This window comes from Balaenoptera musculus, chromosome 11, assembly GCF_009873245.2.
Source record: "Balaenoptera musculus isolate JJ_BM4_2016_0621 chromosome 11, mBalMus1.pri.v3, whole genome shotgun sequence".
Lineage (NCBI taxonomy): Eukaryota > Metazoa > Chordata > Mammalia > Artiodactyla > Balaenopteridae > Balaenoptera > Balaenoptera musculus.
This window is the reverse complement of record NC_045795.1, coordinates 46,752,160-46,770,526: the sequence shown is the minus strand read 5'-3', so window position 1 is coordinate 46,770,526 and position 18,367 is coordinate 46,752,160. Positions and strand designations below refer to the sequence as shown.

At 35.6% G+C, this 18,367-nt stretch overlaps 1 protein-coding gene across 1 annotated transcript in view; it reads right to left on the bottom strand.

The window, feature by feature from the left end:
- KHDRBS2 (KH RNA binding domain containing, signal transduction associated 2) overlaps positions 1-18,367 on the bottom strand; it is a 721,197-nt gene that overhangs the window by 15,903 nt on the left and 686,927 nt on the right. Inside the window, exon 8 of the mRNA XM_036870525.1 lies at positions 8,730-8,788. Within this exon, the coding sequence (XP_036726420.1) occupies positions 8,730-8,788 (59 nt within the window). The remainder of the gene's footprint in view (positions 1-8,729; positions 8,789-18,367) is intronic.

Genomic DNA, 18,367 nt, shown 5'->3' with positions numbered 1-18,367 from the left:
ATATGTAGTTTGAAATTTTAACTTATATTTTATTCTTGACTCTGCTGTACAATATCTTGCTGCTGTAGACAAATAAAGGTAAGCTCTTAATATTTTAAATTAAGTATGTAACTTTCTTCTCTCTTTGGAGTAAAGATCCCATCTAAATAAAAAGGAAATAAATAACCCAGTTAGAAAGATTTCCAAAAAAACAATGGCAAATGATAATTGGACACAATGTAGAAGCTTCTCTGATGTGCGCCAAAAACAATACTTCAATTATTGTTGAATAAAATTCTGAATCGATCAAAACCTGCAGAATTCGGTCATAGACCTTTTCTTTTGAAATGCATGTAAGGGCTTTATGAGAAATAATGCAAGGAAGAGTAAGAATGATGATATAAAATAATATTTTATGATCCTCTTCTCAAAGAAGTCCAATAACGTCTTTAATTCAGTGAAGACAGTGGGCTTGGTGGCATACCTTTGTAGACAGAGACTGAACCTGTAGTTTCTGGATTTCCTTACACACGCCACCCCCCACCCCCACTCACAACATCTGTCATTTCTATACTTGATAATGGAAATGAGCCCAGATTGTATTCTCAGAGCAACTACAAGTTTTGGGAGTTAAAAATACAAATCAGACTTTAAACTCAGCAGAATGCTACCTTGGCTGCTTGACCAGCTCTGGCTCCCTCTGATTTTGCCCCACAAGCCTCTGCCTGCTTTCTCAGATTGGTGCCCTCATCTCAACACCTGTGTGAAAACAATTTTGGCCACCTTTGTCCCTGGTTACCACAAGGTAACCTTTAAACTCTGGAATTTCCTAGAGTAATTGGAGTGTCTTGGTTATGAATGGTGGACCCCTCTGACCACACCTGACCTGATAGTTTATGCTAACAAGATGACTCAGGATGGGGGGTGGTCATGCTAGAAAGACCAACTATGAGATTAGAGGGTTTGGGCTTTTACCATGTGATACCAGCCCACCTGGGGAGGATAGAAGGCTGGAGATAAGATGATCTAATCATTCATGCCTACATAATAAAACAATGATAAAAAAACTCTGGGCACTGAGATTTACATAAACTTCCCTGGTTGGCAATACTTTTGATTGCTACACATCAATGTTGCCTGGAGGATAACACTGCCCTGAAGGTTTTGAAAGCTTCACATTTGGGATCCTTCCAGACCTTGCCCTATGTGTCTCTCCCTTTGCTGGTTTTGCTCTCTATCTTATTGTTATAATAAAGTTAACTGTAAGTATATCACTTTCCTTAGTTCTATGAGTTATTCTGGCAAATTATCAAACCTAAGTGGGTAGTGGGAACCTCCAAATTTGTAGCCAGCTCGTCAGAAGTAAGAGTGACCTGGGGTAACCCAAACTTGTGTCTGTGTGTAAAGTAAGGACACTTTTGTGGAGAACTGTGCCCTTAACTGGCGAAGTTTGGCCTGACTCTGGGCACCCACTCTAGTCTCTTTGTTTGCTCTTCCTGGTCTTCTCAACAACCTGAATCTTAGCTCTCTGCCCATGACTGGACCTATCCCTGCTGGAACTTCCAAACGCTGAAAGCCTCCTGGGTGTCTGTCAGTCCCCTGAGACTGAGGGGGCTGCCCCTGAAATCTTCCTTGACAATGACCAGACACCAGAGAGATTGACCTAATTTTTTTTTCTTCTTCTTGGCACGTCTTACAACTGAGCTAAATGTTTGATAAGGTACCAGTATAAGTAATTTGTTCAATACAAAAAGACATCAGTTATTAGTCATCAATAATTATAATTACATTTTCAACTGGCATAGTTTTTCAGCAATTCATATATATCAGTTCCCATTGAGTCATTCAATAAATTATAACATATTTGATAAATGAAGTGTAGCACATTTATTTCAGAACAATGTATCTTAGTCTTTATTTTTTTTTAATCCATGCCCTCTTTTAATAAACATAAAATCTCCCTAAACTCTGGAAATTCTATGAAGGTACACTAAGGTGGCATAGTTCCTGTATATATATCTTCCTAGTTGGTGTATTTCCACGTTGGCAAGAAAATGTTCTCCCAGCTTTTAATTTTGTACTCTATACTTTGTGTTTCTTAAAAAAAATTATTTTTGTACATTCAAAATACAAATCTATATCATATTGAATATATTTTTTGTACATGATCAGTTCATTCCAAGATTCTGACAATAAATCACTCAACTTTTGCCTCCCATTCAGTTAAAATGATTGTATTATTAACTCAGCAGAAAGTTAAGTAATGAAAGAACTTTCCTATGACTTGATTTATTGGCTCAAGAGAGTTGTTAAATGCATGTGGATTATAATTTTTTGTGGACTTTCGATTGGGTGAATTTTAGACAAAATCAAATTTGAGATTTAACTGTTTAAACACACTTGTTCAAAAAGGCACTAAGTTTGTTCAAAAAAGGGCTATATTTTATTTTCCATTATTTAAACTTATAGTTGTTTTTTTTTTAATGAATTTAAAATGCCTGGTTCTATAACACAATGTTTATTTATAAAATCTCCACTGTTCTAAAAGTACACTGTACATAACTTGTGTGTTGCCTTCAAGAATGCAGATGGCTGGCACAGTTTTGACCTTTCATATTAAGACTGTAGGCCGCTTATCAGCATGCTCCCATGTATCCATCTAAAACTTATTCTCAACCAGAGCATCCAGGAAGACCACCCAGGAACTTTTAACTGGTGCCTAGCTCTCATCTTCAAAGATTATGATAGAGCTGAATTGGGATGGTAACTGGACACTGGTATTTCTTCGAAATTCACCAGGTGATTTGAAAATGTATAATTAAGGTTAAGAATCTCTGATCTAAAATACTGAAACGCCGATTCCAGTATTACCTAAAATTGTTGAACTCAGGAGTGCATGATTCAAAATAAAATTGAAACCACTGTTAAGTACATCTAACTTCAAATGAGCAATGCAAGCAGTGAAGTGATGGTGCCTTGCTCATTTTGGCTGTTTCTTGCTGAAGCAAGATAATCTGAATTTATTATCAAAACTAGCAGGATTAGATATCCATTTCATTGCAACCTCTGAAATAGTAAAGAGCAGAAAATTAGCTTCTCCTTAAGGTAAGTTTACAACTGGATATTAAAATACTTCAGAAGCACAATTTCTTTAGTTCTTCTTTCATTAAAAATAAAGTTTAGGGCTTCCCTGGTGGCGCAGTGGTTGAGAATCTGCCTGCTAATGCAGGGACACGGGTTCTCACCCTGGTCTGGGAAGATCTCACATGCCGCGGAGCAACTAGGCCCGTGAGCCACAACTACTGAGCCTGTGCGTCTGGAGCTTGTGCTCCGCAACAAGAGAGGCCGCGATAGTGAGAGGCCCGCGCACCGCGATGAAGAGTGGCCCCCGCTCGCTGCAGCTAGAGAAAGCCGTCTCACAGAAATGAAGACCCAACACAGCCAAAAATAGATAAATAAATAAATAAGATTACATTAAAAAAAATTAAAAAATAAAGTTTAAAAATCTATATTAAAAGTTAAATTGAATAAATCACAGTGATATTTTTCTCAATATTTCTCAATAACAACTTTGATATTAATCCTATGATAAATACTTTGTATACACTACTATTAAAAATGACTGATAAATTCTTGCCCATATTAAGAAAACTCATCTCCATTTGTAAAATCAATTTCCTCAAATTTCTATTTCTATGTATTATTGCAAATGAACTGTGTTTGCTCTTGAATAACATGGTGGCATGATTGCCAGGTAGCTTCATTTTCCTTTGCTGCTTTCACAGCTTAATCAAAGCAGGGCTTATTTTCACATGGGGATAATAATCATTCCAGTTCCTCATCACAAAATGAATGCATTTGTGTTCTGCAATCAACTTGAAGTGAGGCACTCAAATGCCCTAGAATAGGGTACAAAAATTCTTTTTGCTTTCATTCATTTCAAGACAGTGTATTAATATTACCCTCCTTGATTCCACACACCTGTCATCTAAAATGTCACTACAGAATAGACCTATAATTAGCTCTTCAGTTCATACATTAAATACATTTTAATAAACAGCTCTCTTCTCTGAGAAGAGAATATTACTGTCCATTCTTAGCTATCAATCTCAGATTAGAGGGTGTTTCTTATTTGAAGTATTGATAAGACATGCTGATCTGTGCACCCTTATTGAATTATGAGCTATTCAGACTTATCCAAAACAATTATAATGACTCTGATAAGGTAGGAAATATTTTAAAACTGCAAAAACTGATTTGGGATTTCTGTAAGTCAAATATTCATGTTCCAAAATGAAGTTTAAGTTATCAGAAATTTAATACTTAAATATTAATTTAATAATAATTTAACATCAATGAAATGTTTAATATTCATAATACATTAAATAATATAAGTAAATTATTTTATATTATATTGTATATATGAAGTAAATATAATTGTATCATATTTTCATACTAATATTTATTTAAAATACTTAATATTTAAAATTTTATATTTACATCATTGTAAGAAAATGGTTTAATATTCAATATTAAATTGTACAAAAATAATTTGAATAATTTAATTGCAATGAAGCCCAAAGGGATACATGATATTCACAGAAGTCAGCGTATTTGTTACTTTACCGTGAATTATGGGCCCAAAAGAGACAAATACAATTTCAATCTGGTGACACGTGAAACATGATGTATAAAGATTCAGATTGAAGTGTCACACTGAATGACTGGATTTTTACTTCTACTGGTTTATTTCAAACTATTTTTGAAGGAATCATGAATGAGAGATTCCATCCATGAGTCTTTTGAATGCAGGATACCGTTCTTCTGGAGAACATTCCCTGTTCCTCTCCCACAGCTCTTTCCTCAAGCCTGAGCAGCAGAGGAGGTTCTGGGGCAGCTGATTGTGAGCCTCCTCACATACTGTCTAAGTCTGGGTGTTGCCAGGAAACTGAGAATTGGGGCTGTTTGTTTTATAAAAATACAGATCTGTATCCATGACACAACCAAAATGTAACAGAGAGGAATTAGTAATTCAAAATATAAGTGAATAAGCAGAGATGCAAGATTTACATTTTGGAGTAAATGTTATTAATTTAAAAGATTGTGCACAGTTCATTAAAGATAAGCTACAAATGGATACTTGTTAACATGTGAGGTATGGAAAATTAGTGAAAAACATCAATCTATAATTGACATGAGTGGGTCCTCAAATCACTGCTCCACATGCATATTTAAATGTTATCATCTGCCCATTTGGACGTGACAGGCTGAGCAACCTATGGAGCAAGAATCCTGAACTTAAAGTTCCCTTTACATAATCACCTAATACCAAAATCTGAGGGCATATAATGCATATTAATTTAATTAGGCTTTATGATGCTGAGCTCTTACTATTTCTCATCATTTGACTTAGTCCTTTTTCTATTTTCTGTATAGAATATGGGAACATGGACACTCCCCAAATTTAAACCTCATGACTATATGGATTGACATGCAAGCAGTTTCTTTATTTTCTGGTCATATAAAAGGAGTGTCCCTTTTCAAATATACATATTTATGGTTAATTATAATGGCACATATGAAAATATATTAAATTCTGCATTTTGTCAAGGTATTATCCTAAGGATTAAGAACTGAAAAAAGAAACTTTTATTTTATGGTGGAAAAATCTTATAGGAATTTTTATAAAGCAGTCTATATTGTGTTTTCTTTTTAAATAAGATGTGTATCATGATAGATTTAAAAATTGGTAAAATATATAACAGTAAAGAATGAGTAAATATAGGAGTGTAATTTAAATTTCCTTTTTTAACCTAAATTTTCTATAGTGTATGTGTATTATTTTTAGAGTAAGAAAAAAATAACTTATTTTTAGATTAATCATACCTATGTATCCACTTATATTTCTTAACACCTGTGGCAAAAAAAAATAAAAAAAAATTCTAAAAATATATAATTACATTCACATGTGCATCATTTAAAACAGTCGCTTTTGTTCAGAGTTCCTGACTGCATTCTGTGGCCCAGTGTAGCAGAGATGAGTCACAGTGAGCAGAGAGGATTATGGGGCAATGGAAGGGGCCTTGGGCTGCTGGTGGAAGGGGCCCTGACTTGTGAGCAGCCTCCTTGCTGAACTCCACTGTTTTCTATGAGCTGCACCACGAAAAAATGTTGCAACGTGTTGTTTAGATTTATTTGCCTCTGTCCCTGGAATGTCACCTCCTGACCCCAACAAAATAAATAAATAAATTCTTTCCTGAATAATTACCCTCTGACATGAAAATCAAGAAGCGCTTTCCAAATCAGAATGCATAGAGGGCTGATATATCAACACTTACAAAATGAAACCATCTTGAATGTGAAGTGTATTCTTGAATTAATGCTTGCTCAATAATGCCAGAAAATGGCCACAGGTCCTGGTGGCCAAAGAAAAAGTCAAGACCCTAAAGTGAAGTCTACTTGTAGGCATAAATGTGTCTAATCTTTCAACATTAAGAATATGGCCAATTTGGCTGAAATTTTAGGTAATAAAAGTTATTACTTAAAAATTCCTGCCTAATATAATTCTTACTCTGTCCAGACAGTCAAACCACTATCCACATTTTATTCATTACTTTATTGAAAAGATTTATCAACTGCTTTCTGTGTGCAGAGAATTGCTTGTTGGTACATTTTAATTTAACCCAGAATGAAAGCTAGTGCTTATGAGCAAGTGTAGCTTATAAAGTGATAGAGCTTGTTTGTCTCTAGACTTGGCAGCAGCAGAAGAGCTAAGCACCCAGGAAAGCACACAATAGGTGACAGAAGTGAGCCCAGCTCTCCTTACGATGACTCCTGCATCTCCATTAGAAGGTCTGAGAAGTAATAGTTTGTATTCACACATTTTTCCCTATTGCCTTAATTACATGGCATTAACATTTTAAATGTAAATAATTGAGAAATAGATGGCTTACATGGGAAAAGAATCTAAAAAAAAAAAAGTGGATATATGTATATGTATAACTGATTCACTTTGCTGTACACCTGAAACTAATAAAACATTGTAAATCAACTATACTCCAATAAAAATTTTTTAAAAAAACAAGAAAGAATAAAGAAATATGACAACTAAATGCAATGTGGTACTCTGGTTTGAACCGTGGGACAGAAAGAAAATATTGATGGGAAAAGTAGTAAAATCTAAATAAACTCTGGAGTTTAGTTAAAAAAATAAAAAAAGAAATCTCATACCCTATTACCAACTATGCAGTCAGATATCATCAAACTCATCCCTGCCATTGATTTCAGTGCATGTAATTCTGTAAAGTAAAGCTCATAGGGGATTTTTCCTCAAATTTATGTGCCATGTGTAAAAAACAATGACTGTATTTTGCAAATAAAAATTCCATTTAAAAAAGTGATTTATAAATAATAATATATCTTCTCATTAGAATGTAAGCTTTAAGTGATTGTTCACTGCAGTATCTCCAGGATTGAGAACAATGACTTACATGTGTTAGCCATTAAATAAATATCTGTTATGTGAGTAATGTTCTCTGACCTTCTACTGAATCACATGGTTTATAGTCTGGCACAATTTTTATATGTAGGAATACGTTTCTCAACAGTAGACAGCAGGAAGCAGGGAGGGACAATATCTATCGTGTACACCATCATATTCCTGGAGACTGACAATACCTTTGTGCACAAAAGACAAATGTGCATTTTTACTATTAAATGGAGATAAAATACTTCAAATTTCAATATATTATAAAGAAAAAAATAAGAAAATATATGTAAGTACTCAGCTTATGGATAGCAGCGATTGTGATGGTGGCTTATTTTTATGCTCCTACTTCTGAGTTGGCCTCATGAGAGTCACCAGAGAAGTGACTTGATTTGGTACCTCTGGTTCTAAGGAGGGTGCACTTCTTTTTCTCTGATGTCTGGACCTTCCCTTCCCTGTCCTGATGGAGCACTGCACCTTCATCATGTGGAGCCCTGAACACAGGCAATGTTCATCATCTCCTTTACTGCTCCTCATAAAGAGGAACAGAGTGGCCTTGGTATTATTTTAATAAAAATCCAGGACTGGGAACATTTAAATGAGTGTTATTTTTCAAGGCAGTCAACTGATGATGCTGAACATATATTTTCAGGAACCAGAAACTACACTTCTAAGTGATGTACTATATTGATATATCATAGGCACTCAACAAATCTTACTGAATTGTTAACTTTAAGTGGTTTTTAAATTAAACAATGTAATTTTGAAATTAATTTTATAGACTGACATTTTTATTGACTATTAATTCTTATGAGTCCATCATTATTTGGCACTTTCAGGAACTACACATGCTATAAAAATAACTTAAAAGTTACAGTTTCTGCCCTTCAAAGTTTTAAAATCTTTTAACTGTATATTATTCTAATGATCATCGTGATAGCAGAAAGACAGCATTGCTGTCATATCAATGAGTCAGACAATGGACACAGTGAAACATGTAAGAAAGACACTATTCTTAATGTTCACTGTTGCTGTTGAAAGTTTTCTATGATTGTGATAATTACTTTTGAAATTTTGATCAAAATGGATCTGTCCAATTTTCTGGCACTGGCTCTCTACATCAAATCTCACCCTGGAATTACATAAATCAATGTAGTCTGGACTTCTGTAAAAACTGGGGGGGAGAAAGATAGAAGTAATTTCTGAGTTGTCAGTGACTGATGGATGTTTTGATTTCAAAGTTTTAGTAAAGTAAAGGTCTTACCGTAGCTGTCATAGGCATCCTCACTTACTCCATGACCATAGTCATAGTACTCAGGCACACTGCAATAGATTTAGACAGAGATCAATGTTACTCTATTCAGGAGGAATCAACCCAAAAACTCATATGGAATTTGAATGCAAAATGTGTGCTAAGGTAATATCCCAAGAATCTCTAGGCATAAATCACATATTTGAACATAAATAATAGTAGAATAATATTCATCAAATAATAGAATTCAAAGAAGAATATTCAGTAAGAAAAATACAGGTTATTGACAAAGAGTGCTATGATTTTCTCACCCCACCTCAGTACCTTATCTTTATCCTCCATTACATAAATCAAATTTCCTCTAAAGCACAAGTATGATACTTCAAGAGAAGAGTTATAAAAGGCCTATTTCCAAGAAAAGTGCTACACAAGATGACAATCTGGTCAATTTGGTGTGGGTTTTAATGCAATTACCTTAAGAAATATACAATTTCATCTTCACTTCCAAACACTGAAATTATATTTATACTGCCTTCCAACTCTTCCACAGTATGTCCCTAGGCTTCTCAAATACATAAGCTATTTCTTCTCACTTAATATCTTGCTAGATGCTTAGCCTAATGTTACCAAGTCATAATTTTTAACACTATACAAAAAGTGGAAATTAATTTAGCTTAGAATTTGGATAATTAATGCATATTTTAACTTTATTTAGGGATCTACAAATATTTGTGATACACTGTATTTTTCACTCAAATAAGCTCATTCATTTAAAGTTCTCTGACTCATCTATACAATGGAATATTACTCAGCCATAAAAAGAAATGAAATTGAGTTATTTGTAGTGAGGTGGATGGACCTAGAATCTGTCATACAGAGTGAAGTAAGTCAAAAAGAGAAAAACATATATATACCATATGCTAATACATATATATGGAATCTAAAACAAACAAACAAAAAATGTTTTGATGAACCTAGGGGCAGGACAGGAATAAAGACTCAGACGCAGAGAATGGACTTGAGGACATGCGGAAGGGAAAGGGTAAGCTGGGACGAAGTGAGAGAGTAGCACTGATATATATACACTACCAAATGTAAAATAGATAGCTAGTGGGAAGCAGCTGCATCACATGAAGAGATCAACTTGGTGCTTTGTGACCACCTAGAGGGGTGGGATAAGGAGGGTGAGAGGGAGATGCAAGAGGGAGGGGATATGGGGATATATGTATACATTTAGCTGATTCACTTTGTTGTACAGCAGAAACTAACACAACATTGTAAAGCAATTATACTCCAATAAAGATGTTAAAAAAAAAAGGAGATGCCTCCAATGGAATAAAAAGAAAATGTTCAAATTCTTTTACAAAGTAATTAAAACAATGAATCAAAACCTGACAAAACTGCAAAAACAGAAAAGGATGGTTCAAATCAGAAACTGATCATATTGAGTTCACTGGACTATCTGAAAATAAGATGAAAAGATGTTTAGTTAAATTTCACATACATTCTTCTTTTACTTTACTTTTATTTTTTTCTAGGTTTATTGAGGTATAATTGACAACTAAATAGTTTTCTAAATGTAAGTTTTACATCATTATGTTTTGATTATATATACATATATATGTTGTGAGATGATTACAAAAATTAAGCTAATTAACATAGAAAAATAAAGTTCTCTGCCTGAACCTTAATTTATAAGCTATGTATTTATACATATATATTTACATATATAATTTGTATATATAAATTTATAAATTATATCAAGATATACTAATTCGTCTAAGTATATAAAAGTGTGGCAAGAAAATGGCTTAATATCAAATACCAAATTTCATAAGGGCTGAGGGTGGGTGATAGATAACAAAGCGTTAGGCTGGAAGGAAGAAAGAAAGGCCTAAAATTATTTGGTTGTTATTATCCTTCAAGACAATCCCATAGGTCTCATTATATTAAATACTTGAGATTTCATTGATAGTAAGGAAGGAGAAGCAAAAAATAAAATAAAAGTCTGTATATTAGAGATGAAAAGAGAGATGGACAGAAGTTTGGTTATTTTTATCTTTCTGGGAGGCAATTGATAATGCACTAATTCAATTTCAGTGTAATGTAGCTGCGATAAAAAAAGATAACCTAGATTTCATTGCCTAGGATAATTATATACAAATTCTCTAAGAAAAATGTGGTAGTAAGTTTTTCTCCCCATCTTTCTAAGACTTGAGATTGTAGAAGTCTAAAGTCATTGGCTGGTGGCTGGATGTTTATCTTAATAGAAATGATGCAACTCAGTTGAGAACCCTCACATATGTATAGCAAAGTCCTGAAAGTTTTTTCACTGATTTCCGGGATGATCAAGAATTGGCCATCATGAGAATGTGATTAACAAGCAGCATTCCCATGTATCAGGATGAAGAGAAAATGAGGGCACTGAGAGCAGCTGTTCCCTGTCTTCCTCACAATCAGTAAATTTCTCATGAGTAAGCCTGATTATGTTTCCCAAAGTGTGTTGTATGAAGATCAGTAGCAACAAGCACTATCTAGTAGCATTACTATGTTTCTAAATGGATTTCAATTTTGATTTCAATTGATGAAGCTGAGAGGGAAAAAGAACAGTAGTGACAGAGACCATGACAAAGAAGCTGAGTTATTGTCTACCATAAATGATACATACACACCAAGAGGGAATTTTAACTTTCAAAACTCTAAAAGGGGAAAATGAAACATACAAGACATTTGTAAAATAATGGATAATGCAAAATAATGGAAGAATAATGGATAACAATCTTAATGGACTCTTCCAGAGTCCATACCTTTGCTTATCCAAATATTACTTCTCATTTCTCCCAGAAGAAAATATTTACGTGGACAAATGGCCACACAGTGAGTGAAATATACTCCTCAGCCACTCTTGCAGCTAGCTGTGCCCTTGTGGCTGTGTCAGGAAACACGGGATGTGCACAGAAGTGAAGGTATCAACCTTGAGTTCATTTCCAAATGAAGAACAAGCTCCTCATCTTGGACTTGTTCACAGTCACCTCCTCAGATGGTAAAATGCACTCAAAGTGATGATTTAGTATCTACCATGCAAATACAGATAATGCTAGGAAGTCCTGCACTGCAGCACGGGAGGAACTTGTGTCTAAATGATCACATTGGAACAGACTTACTCTAAATCACTGCCTACCTCAGGGATTGTTATGAGGGAAAAAATAACTTTTTCTCTTTTTTGAGCCACTGATTTTTGAATCTCTGTTACAACAATATAGTCAAAAATAAAAATAAGTATGTAGAAGTGTAGAACTGCCATTAAAAATCTCAAAATATGGGCTATTAGTTCACTGAGAGGGTGGAAAGTGTAAGGAAAAAAAGTACTGTAGGATGGAAAGCTGATGACCCTTGTTATGCCATCACCAGTGAAAACCTGAATGGCAGGCTATAAACCTAGATATATTTTGGCACTATGGGAAAAAGCTGGACAAAGCCCAACTGTTGATAATCCTTGCTGCTTTTTAAAAAGGTTTAAAGAAGTTATGAGATCAAATAAGAATGGGCCATTTTTCCAGAAGAAACAAAATTGAGTAGAGCTTTGCTAAGGGAAGTTATCTCTGCCTAATTTATGTGTTAGTTCTATAATTTAAAAATGAGAGAAGGTTAAGAAATTTAGGGCTTAACAGGATTAGAGAAGTCAACTGTTTCTGTATTCCAATAGCAAGAGACAATGAGTGTTGTTCAAAGATGCCCTTACATCTTCCCATTAGACTTTGCTACCATATACAATCCAGGGGCAACCCTCGGGTCCTCAGACATGTATGGAAGCATGTTGCAAAAATTGTGAAGTCCCAATGAGGGCATGCTCTACTTTAATCATTTCAGTTATGCCCAGAGATAAGACCATTTATCCATAGGGATAAGGAAGGACCTTCTGCTAAATCTGGCTTAACTCCCAGAAAAGAGAACCAAGGTTGCCAGATGCACTCACCAAAAAATTTATTTCAATGCTGTTGCTTAGATGCCTCTTAACCTCTGCTTAGCAGGATTTTGTAATTGTTATTGCCTGTGGAGTGTTTCCCAAAGGACCTTTCTATTGTAGTTATTCTGTTCCTTTTACACTAATTTATATTGCATATTTTGTATGGGAAAGAAGGTCAAGAACAAGAAAGATATTCTGTCTATCATTTTATAGGTTGTGAGACTTCAAAGAACCATATGAAGACCTAATCTTCTCAGACTCCAGATTTTGATCTGGTTGCAGTAATTGGAATTGAACTTGGATTTTCTCTCTTAGGCAGAAGGTAGGTATTTTTTTATGTTTGTTTGAATGAGAAGACGGGTATTCACTCATATTTGGATGATGAGACGGCTGGGCCACAGAAGACTTCAAGCTGTTCCAAAATCCATTTGGCTCTTCTTTCAAAAAGAGAGACTGACAATCTCAAGACTACATTTCCTAGTCTTCCTTACATTTGAGTGTGGTCATGTGCAGAGTTCTTCATGATTTGCATAAAATTAAATTCACTGTCCTCTACTTCTTTTCAGCTTTCATGTAACTGGCTGCAAACATCAATGATTGGAGCCACTTTGGAAGACGTTAACGATGGTGTAATGGATGGTATCTTAGTATTTTCCAAAATTTATTTGTTGAAATCTCAATCCCCATTGTGATGGCATTAAGAGATGAGACATTTGGGAATTAAATTAGATCTTGAGGGTGGAGCCCTAATGAATGGATTAGTGTTCTTAAAAAGGGGGACCCCCCAGAGAGTTCTCTTGCTCTCTTTCTACCATGTGAAGATACAAGAAGACAGCAGTCTGCAACCCAGAAAAAGGCTTCACCAGAACCCAACCATGCTGGCACCTGACCTGGGACTCCCAGCCTCCAGAACTATAGGAAATAAATTTCTCTTCTTTATAAGCCACCCAGTCTATGGTATCATGTTATAGCAGCCTGAACTAAGACAGGTGGCATTCCACTAGCCTGGAAGCCTGAACAGTGTCATGGAGCAAAGCCCACCTACCTGCCTTGTTTTATTATGTGTGAAGGAGATAAATGTTTCTCTTGCTTGGGCCACTGAATTGTGGATCTCTTTATAATGGAAGCTTAGCCCATATCCCAAATAATAGAGTTGGCAATTAAAGCAATCCCTTGAAGATGAACAGTTATTCAGTAAATATTTGTCCAATGAATAAATGATTAAATAAAAGAATTCAAAATAATAGAACATTTTGCTAAAATATCATTATAAAATTTTGTGTTTGCTTCAGAAGTGATGTCTACTTACATCAACAACAATGGGAACAGTAAAGAAGAAAAGCAAGCCACAGGTACAATAGCCAAGATATGGAAGCAACCTAAATGTCCATTAACAGATGAATAGATAAAGAAGATGTGGTATACCTATGCAATGAAATACTACTCAGCCATAGAAAAGAATGAAATTTTGCCATTTGCAACAACATGAATGGACCTGGAGGGTATTATGCTTAGTGAAATAAGTCAGACAAAGACAAATGCTATGTTTTCACTTATATGTGGACTCTTAAAATTTTTTTTAAAAAAACAAACAAATACAACAAAACATGAACATACTCACAGATACAGAGAACAATCTAGTGGTTACCAGAGAGGAGAAGCATAGGGGTATAGGCAACATCAGTGAAGATGATTAAGAGGTACAAACAGATGTAAAATAAGTGTAAAATAAGTTACAAGAATGTAGTGTTCAGAAGATGGAATACAGTCAATATTTTATAACAACTTAAATGGAGTATAATCTATTAAAATATTGAATTACTATGCTATATATAAATTGAAATTAATATAATATTGTAAGTCAAATATAATTCAATAAAAAAACAAAAATAATCACTCTTATTTTCTGATATGAATGAAATTCAGGTTAAAAGTTTAAAAATATTGTAACTGACCTATGCATGTGTAATTTTTATATTATATTATTTTTCAATTTTAAAAGCACATATGACTTGGCTAGAAAAAGTAAACTATGGTATTAGCTCTATGACTTTCATTTCATTATTTCAGAAAGCCATATTGCATTACTTTTGTTTTAATTTATCATGTTATTTAATTATGTTACATACAAGTTAAAAGTGGACAAATGAATTCAAACACAACAAGTTTATTTAATCTGAATGGACATTATTATTCCATCTTATATTTTAGAAACTATAGCAATCAAGGTTTGTAAACACACTGTTACAATTAGGGAGGTGTTAATTAAGATTATGACAATTATTGGTGGTTTGGAATATAATTACTTTGGTAGTTAGAATGGATATAATTTTCCTAGGAACTGGTGTATATATATAAAATCAGGATAGAACATGTTAGCTGCATTAACTCATTAATCCATGTCTAGTTATTCGTAAAAAATTCTACACAACATTTTGGCTTTTTGACATCAAGATTTAGACACTAATAAACATTTGGAAAAAATAAATAAAAGTTTTGGCAGAAAAAAATACCAGATTAATTAATTAATGGTTGATTGTAAAATTTGAAAAAATCAGAGATGGAAATTTTCAGTTCTTTTTTGGAAGAAGAGCATTTTACCTTAAATAGGTTATGTTAGCAGTTTACTAAGACAACTAATTAAATGGAAATGAACACAATAGAAAAAATTAGGATGAAATTTGGTTTCTAGGAAACCAAATAATACCTTCACCATAATCAAGCTATTTTTGAAGCAAGTGAGTCCACCTGTGCCATGTTGACACTGTCATTTCCATCATGCTTCTCATCCAGTGCTTGGTGCTCATGTTCCTGTGGTCAGAGCACTGATGCTGGGACAGACCTATTCACAGGTCAGTCAGACTAACCAAGTTTGTAAATGAAATCTTTTAGATGTTCACTTATTGCAAAAAGAGATATTGGCAGTAATATAAATGAGATCTCTGTTCCATAGGATGTGTTCATATAATCAAACCAGTTAGACCTGTAAAGTGGGGGGGAAACAGAGGAGGCAATTTGTTAAAAAGCAACACTTTGCTTAATTTTTTTAACTATCCACTTTGGTAGGATATAAAAATTATCAGAGATGATTGAACACTTTACAAATACACCAGAGATGACTTTGGCCTGGTAAGATTAAAACTCTCACATTCATAGTTCCCAGTTTATTTTGTTTACGCATTGTGTCCTTCATTTCAACCTTTTTCTGATTCTTGACTAAGCTGTAGATTTTGGGGTATGAAAGTAGGACAAATAGATGAGTGTGAGTTTCAATTAAAGCTTTATTGATTATTTTCTGAATTGAGGAGAAGTAAAAACTACAAAATAATATTTCAGATGAAAGGATAAAGGGATTTAATTAAGGTATTAATATGAAGGAAACATAACTACCCAACTATTCTTAGCACTTAAGTGGGTTCTCTTAATGTTTGTTCTCTTAAACATTTACTCTGCAACTTTGTTATATTGTGCATTTACACTGTATTTCCAGAGGTATTTGTTAAGTAAAGATAAATTTACAGCCCAGCCCCCACCTTCAAATTGCAAATTGATAATTCATTTTTAAAATCCATTTATATGATGATCAAATCCTTCTGTTAAATTTCATAAATCTTCATGAAAGTTCCATTTACAAAGCTGGGAATCTAGTGTGTAGATTAATGAGGGCATCACACAGGTTCATGAATCAGTTCTCACCACCAATGACAACCTCCTTCAGTGTTATTCAGGACATTAACCAAACATTGGTGGGAAGGAAGCATGAGAGACCCTTCACCAAACAGCTCAAGACTCCACAGTTTTCTTCAATGTCATGTTACATACTAATTCTCATAGCTGCTCCCAGATCTTCCCTGGGGTGGGGTAGGGCGGGGGACATCTCCTATTATTTCCAGCACTGAAGGTGAAGCTTGCCAAAATAGGATCAACTTTATGCTTTCATTTGTCCATATTTTCTAGAACAAACCTTACCTTCCCACAGAAACTAGCTGCATTGTCTTTCCTCTCTCACTTCTCAGTATATTCTTTCATTTTCATTATTCCTGGCTACACATGTAACAGTACGATAACCATTAAAAAACACAGCAGCTACATATAGATATTCAGTCTATTTTGTAAAACACTAAAAATCAAAGAGGTGGCACTGAAGCAGCCCTCATGGAAATTACAATCAAGCAGAAAATCAATTAAACAAGAGATAAGGAGTGACTCATTAATTTTTTTTCATTCATCAAACCTAGAAAAGAAAGAGAAATTAACTACTCAAGTGAAATGGAATGAAGAAGACTGACAGGTATGGCATCAGCACCAATCAAGGCTCAGAGGCAAGAAAAAGCATGGCCTGAGCAGCTACTCCTTCAGAGCAGGAGGGGGTGAGTGTGAGCGAGACAGGGCTCAACAACAGATTTGAGAAAAAGGCAGGGGTCACATCTTGAAGGACCTTTATTAGTCATGGTCAGGAGTTTGGATTTTATCTTACAAGGCATTGAAGACAAGGAATGATTTAAGAAGGAGACAGGAGGAGCTTCAAGATGGCAGAGGAGATCACCTTCCTCCCCACAAATACATCTACATGCGGAACAACTCCTACAGAACATCTACTGAACGCTGGCAGAAGACGTCAGACCTCCCAAAAGGCAAGAAACTCCCCACGTACCTGGGTAGGGCAAAAGAAAAAAGAAAAAACAGAGACAAAATAATAAGGATTGGACCTGCACCATTGGGAGGGAGCTGTAAAGGAGGAAAGTTTTCCACACACTAGGAAGCCCCTTTGTGGGTGGAGACTGTGGGTGGAGGAGGGGGGAAGCTCCGGAGCCATTGAACAGAGGGCAGCAACAGGGGTGCAGAGGGCAAAGCCGAGAGATTCCCACACAAAGGATCAGTGCTGACCAGCACTCACCAGCCCGAGAGGCTAGTCTGCTCACCCCCTGGGACGAGTTGGAGCTGGGAGCTGAGGCTCGGGCTTTGGAGGTCAGATCCCAGCGAGAGGACTGGGGTTGGCTGCGTGAACACAGACTGAAGGGAGCTAGTGCACCACGGCTAGCCAGGAGGGAGTCTGGGAAAAGGTCTGGAACTGCCGAAGAGGCAAGAGACTTTTTCTTCCCTCTTTGTTTCCTGGTGCGCTAGGAGAGGGGATTAAGAGTGCTGCTTAAAGGAGCTCCAGAGATGGGAGCAAGCCGCAGCTATCAGTGCAGACCACAGAGACGGGCATGAGATGCTAAGGCTGCTGCTGCAGCCAACAAAAAGCCTGTGTGCAAGCACAGGTCACTATCCACACGTCTTCTCCCGGGAGCCTGTGGAACCCGCCAGTGCCAGGGTCGCATGATCCAGTGACAACTTCCTTGGGAGAACACACAGCGCACCTCAGGCTGGTGCAACATCATGCCAGCCTCTGCCACCACAGGCTCACCCCACACTCCGTAACCCTCCTTCTCCCCGGCCTGAGTGAGCCAGAGCCCCCAAACCAGATGCTTCTTTAACCTCATCCTGTCTGAGCAAAGAACAGATGCCCTCAGGCGACCTACAAGCAGAGGCAACGCCAAATCCAAGGCTGAATCTCAGGAACAGTGTGAACAAAGAAGAGAAAGGGAAATCTCTCCCAGCAGCCTCAGGAACAGTGGATTAAATCTCCACAGTCAACTTGATGTATGCTGCATCTGTGGAATATGTGAATAGACAATGAATC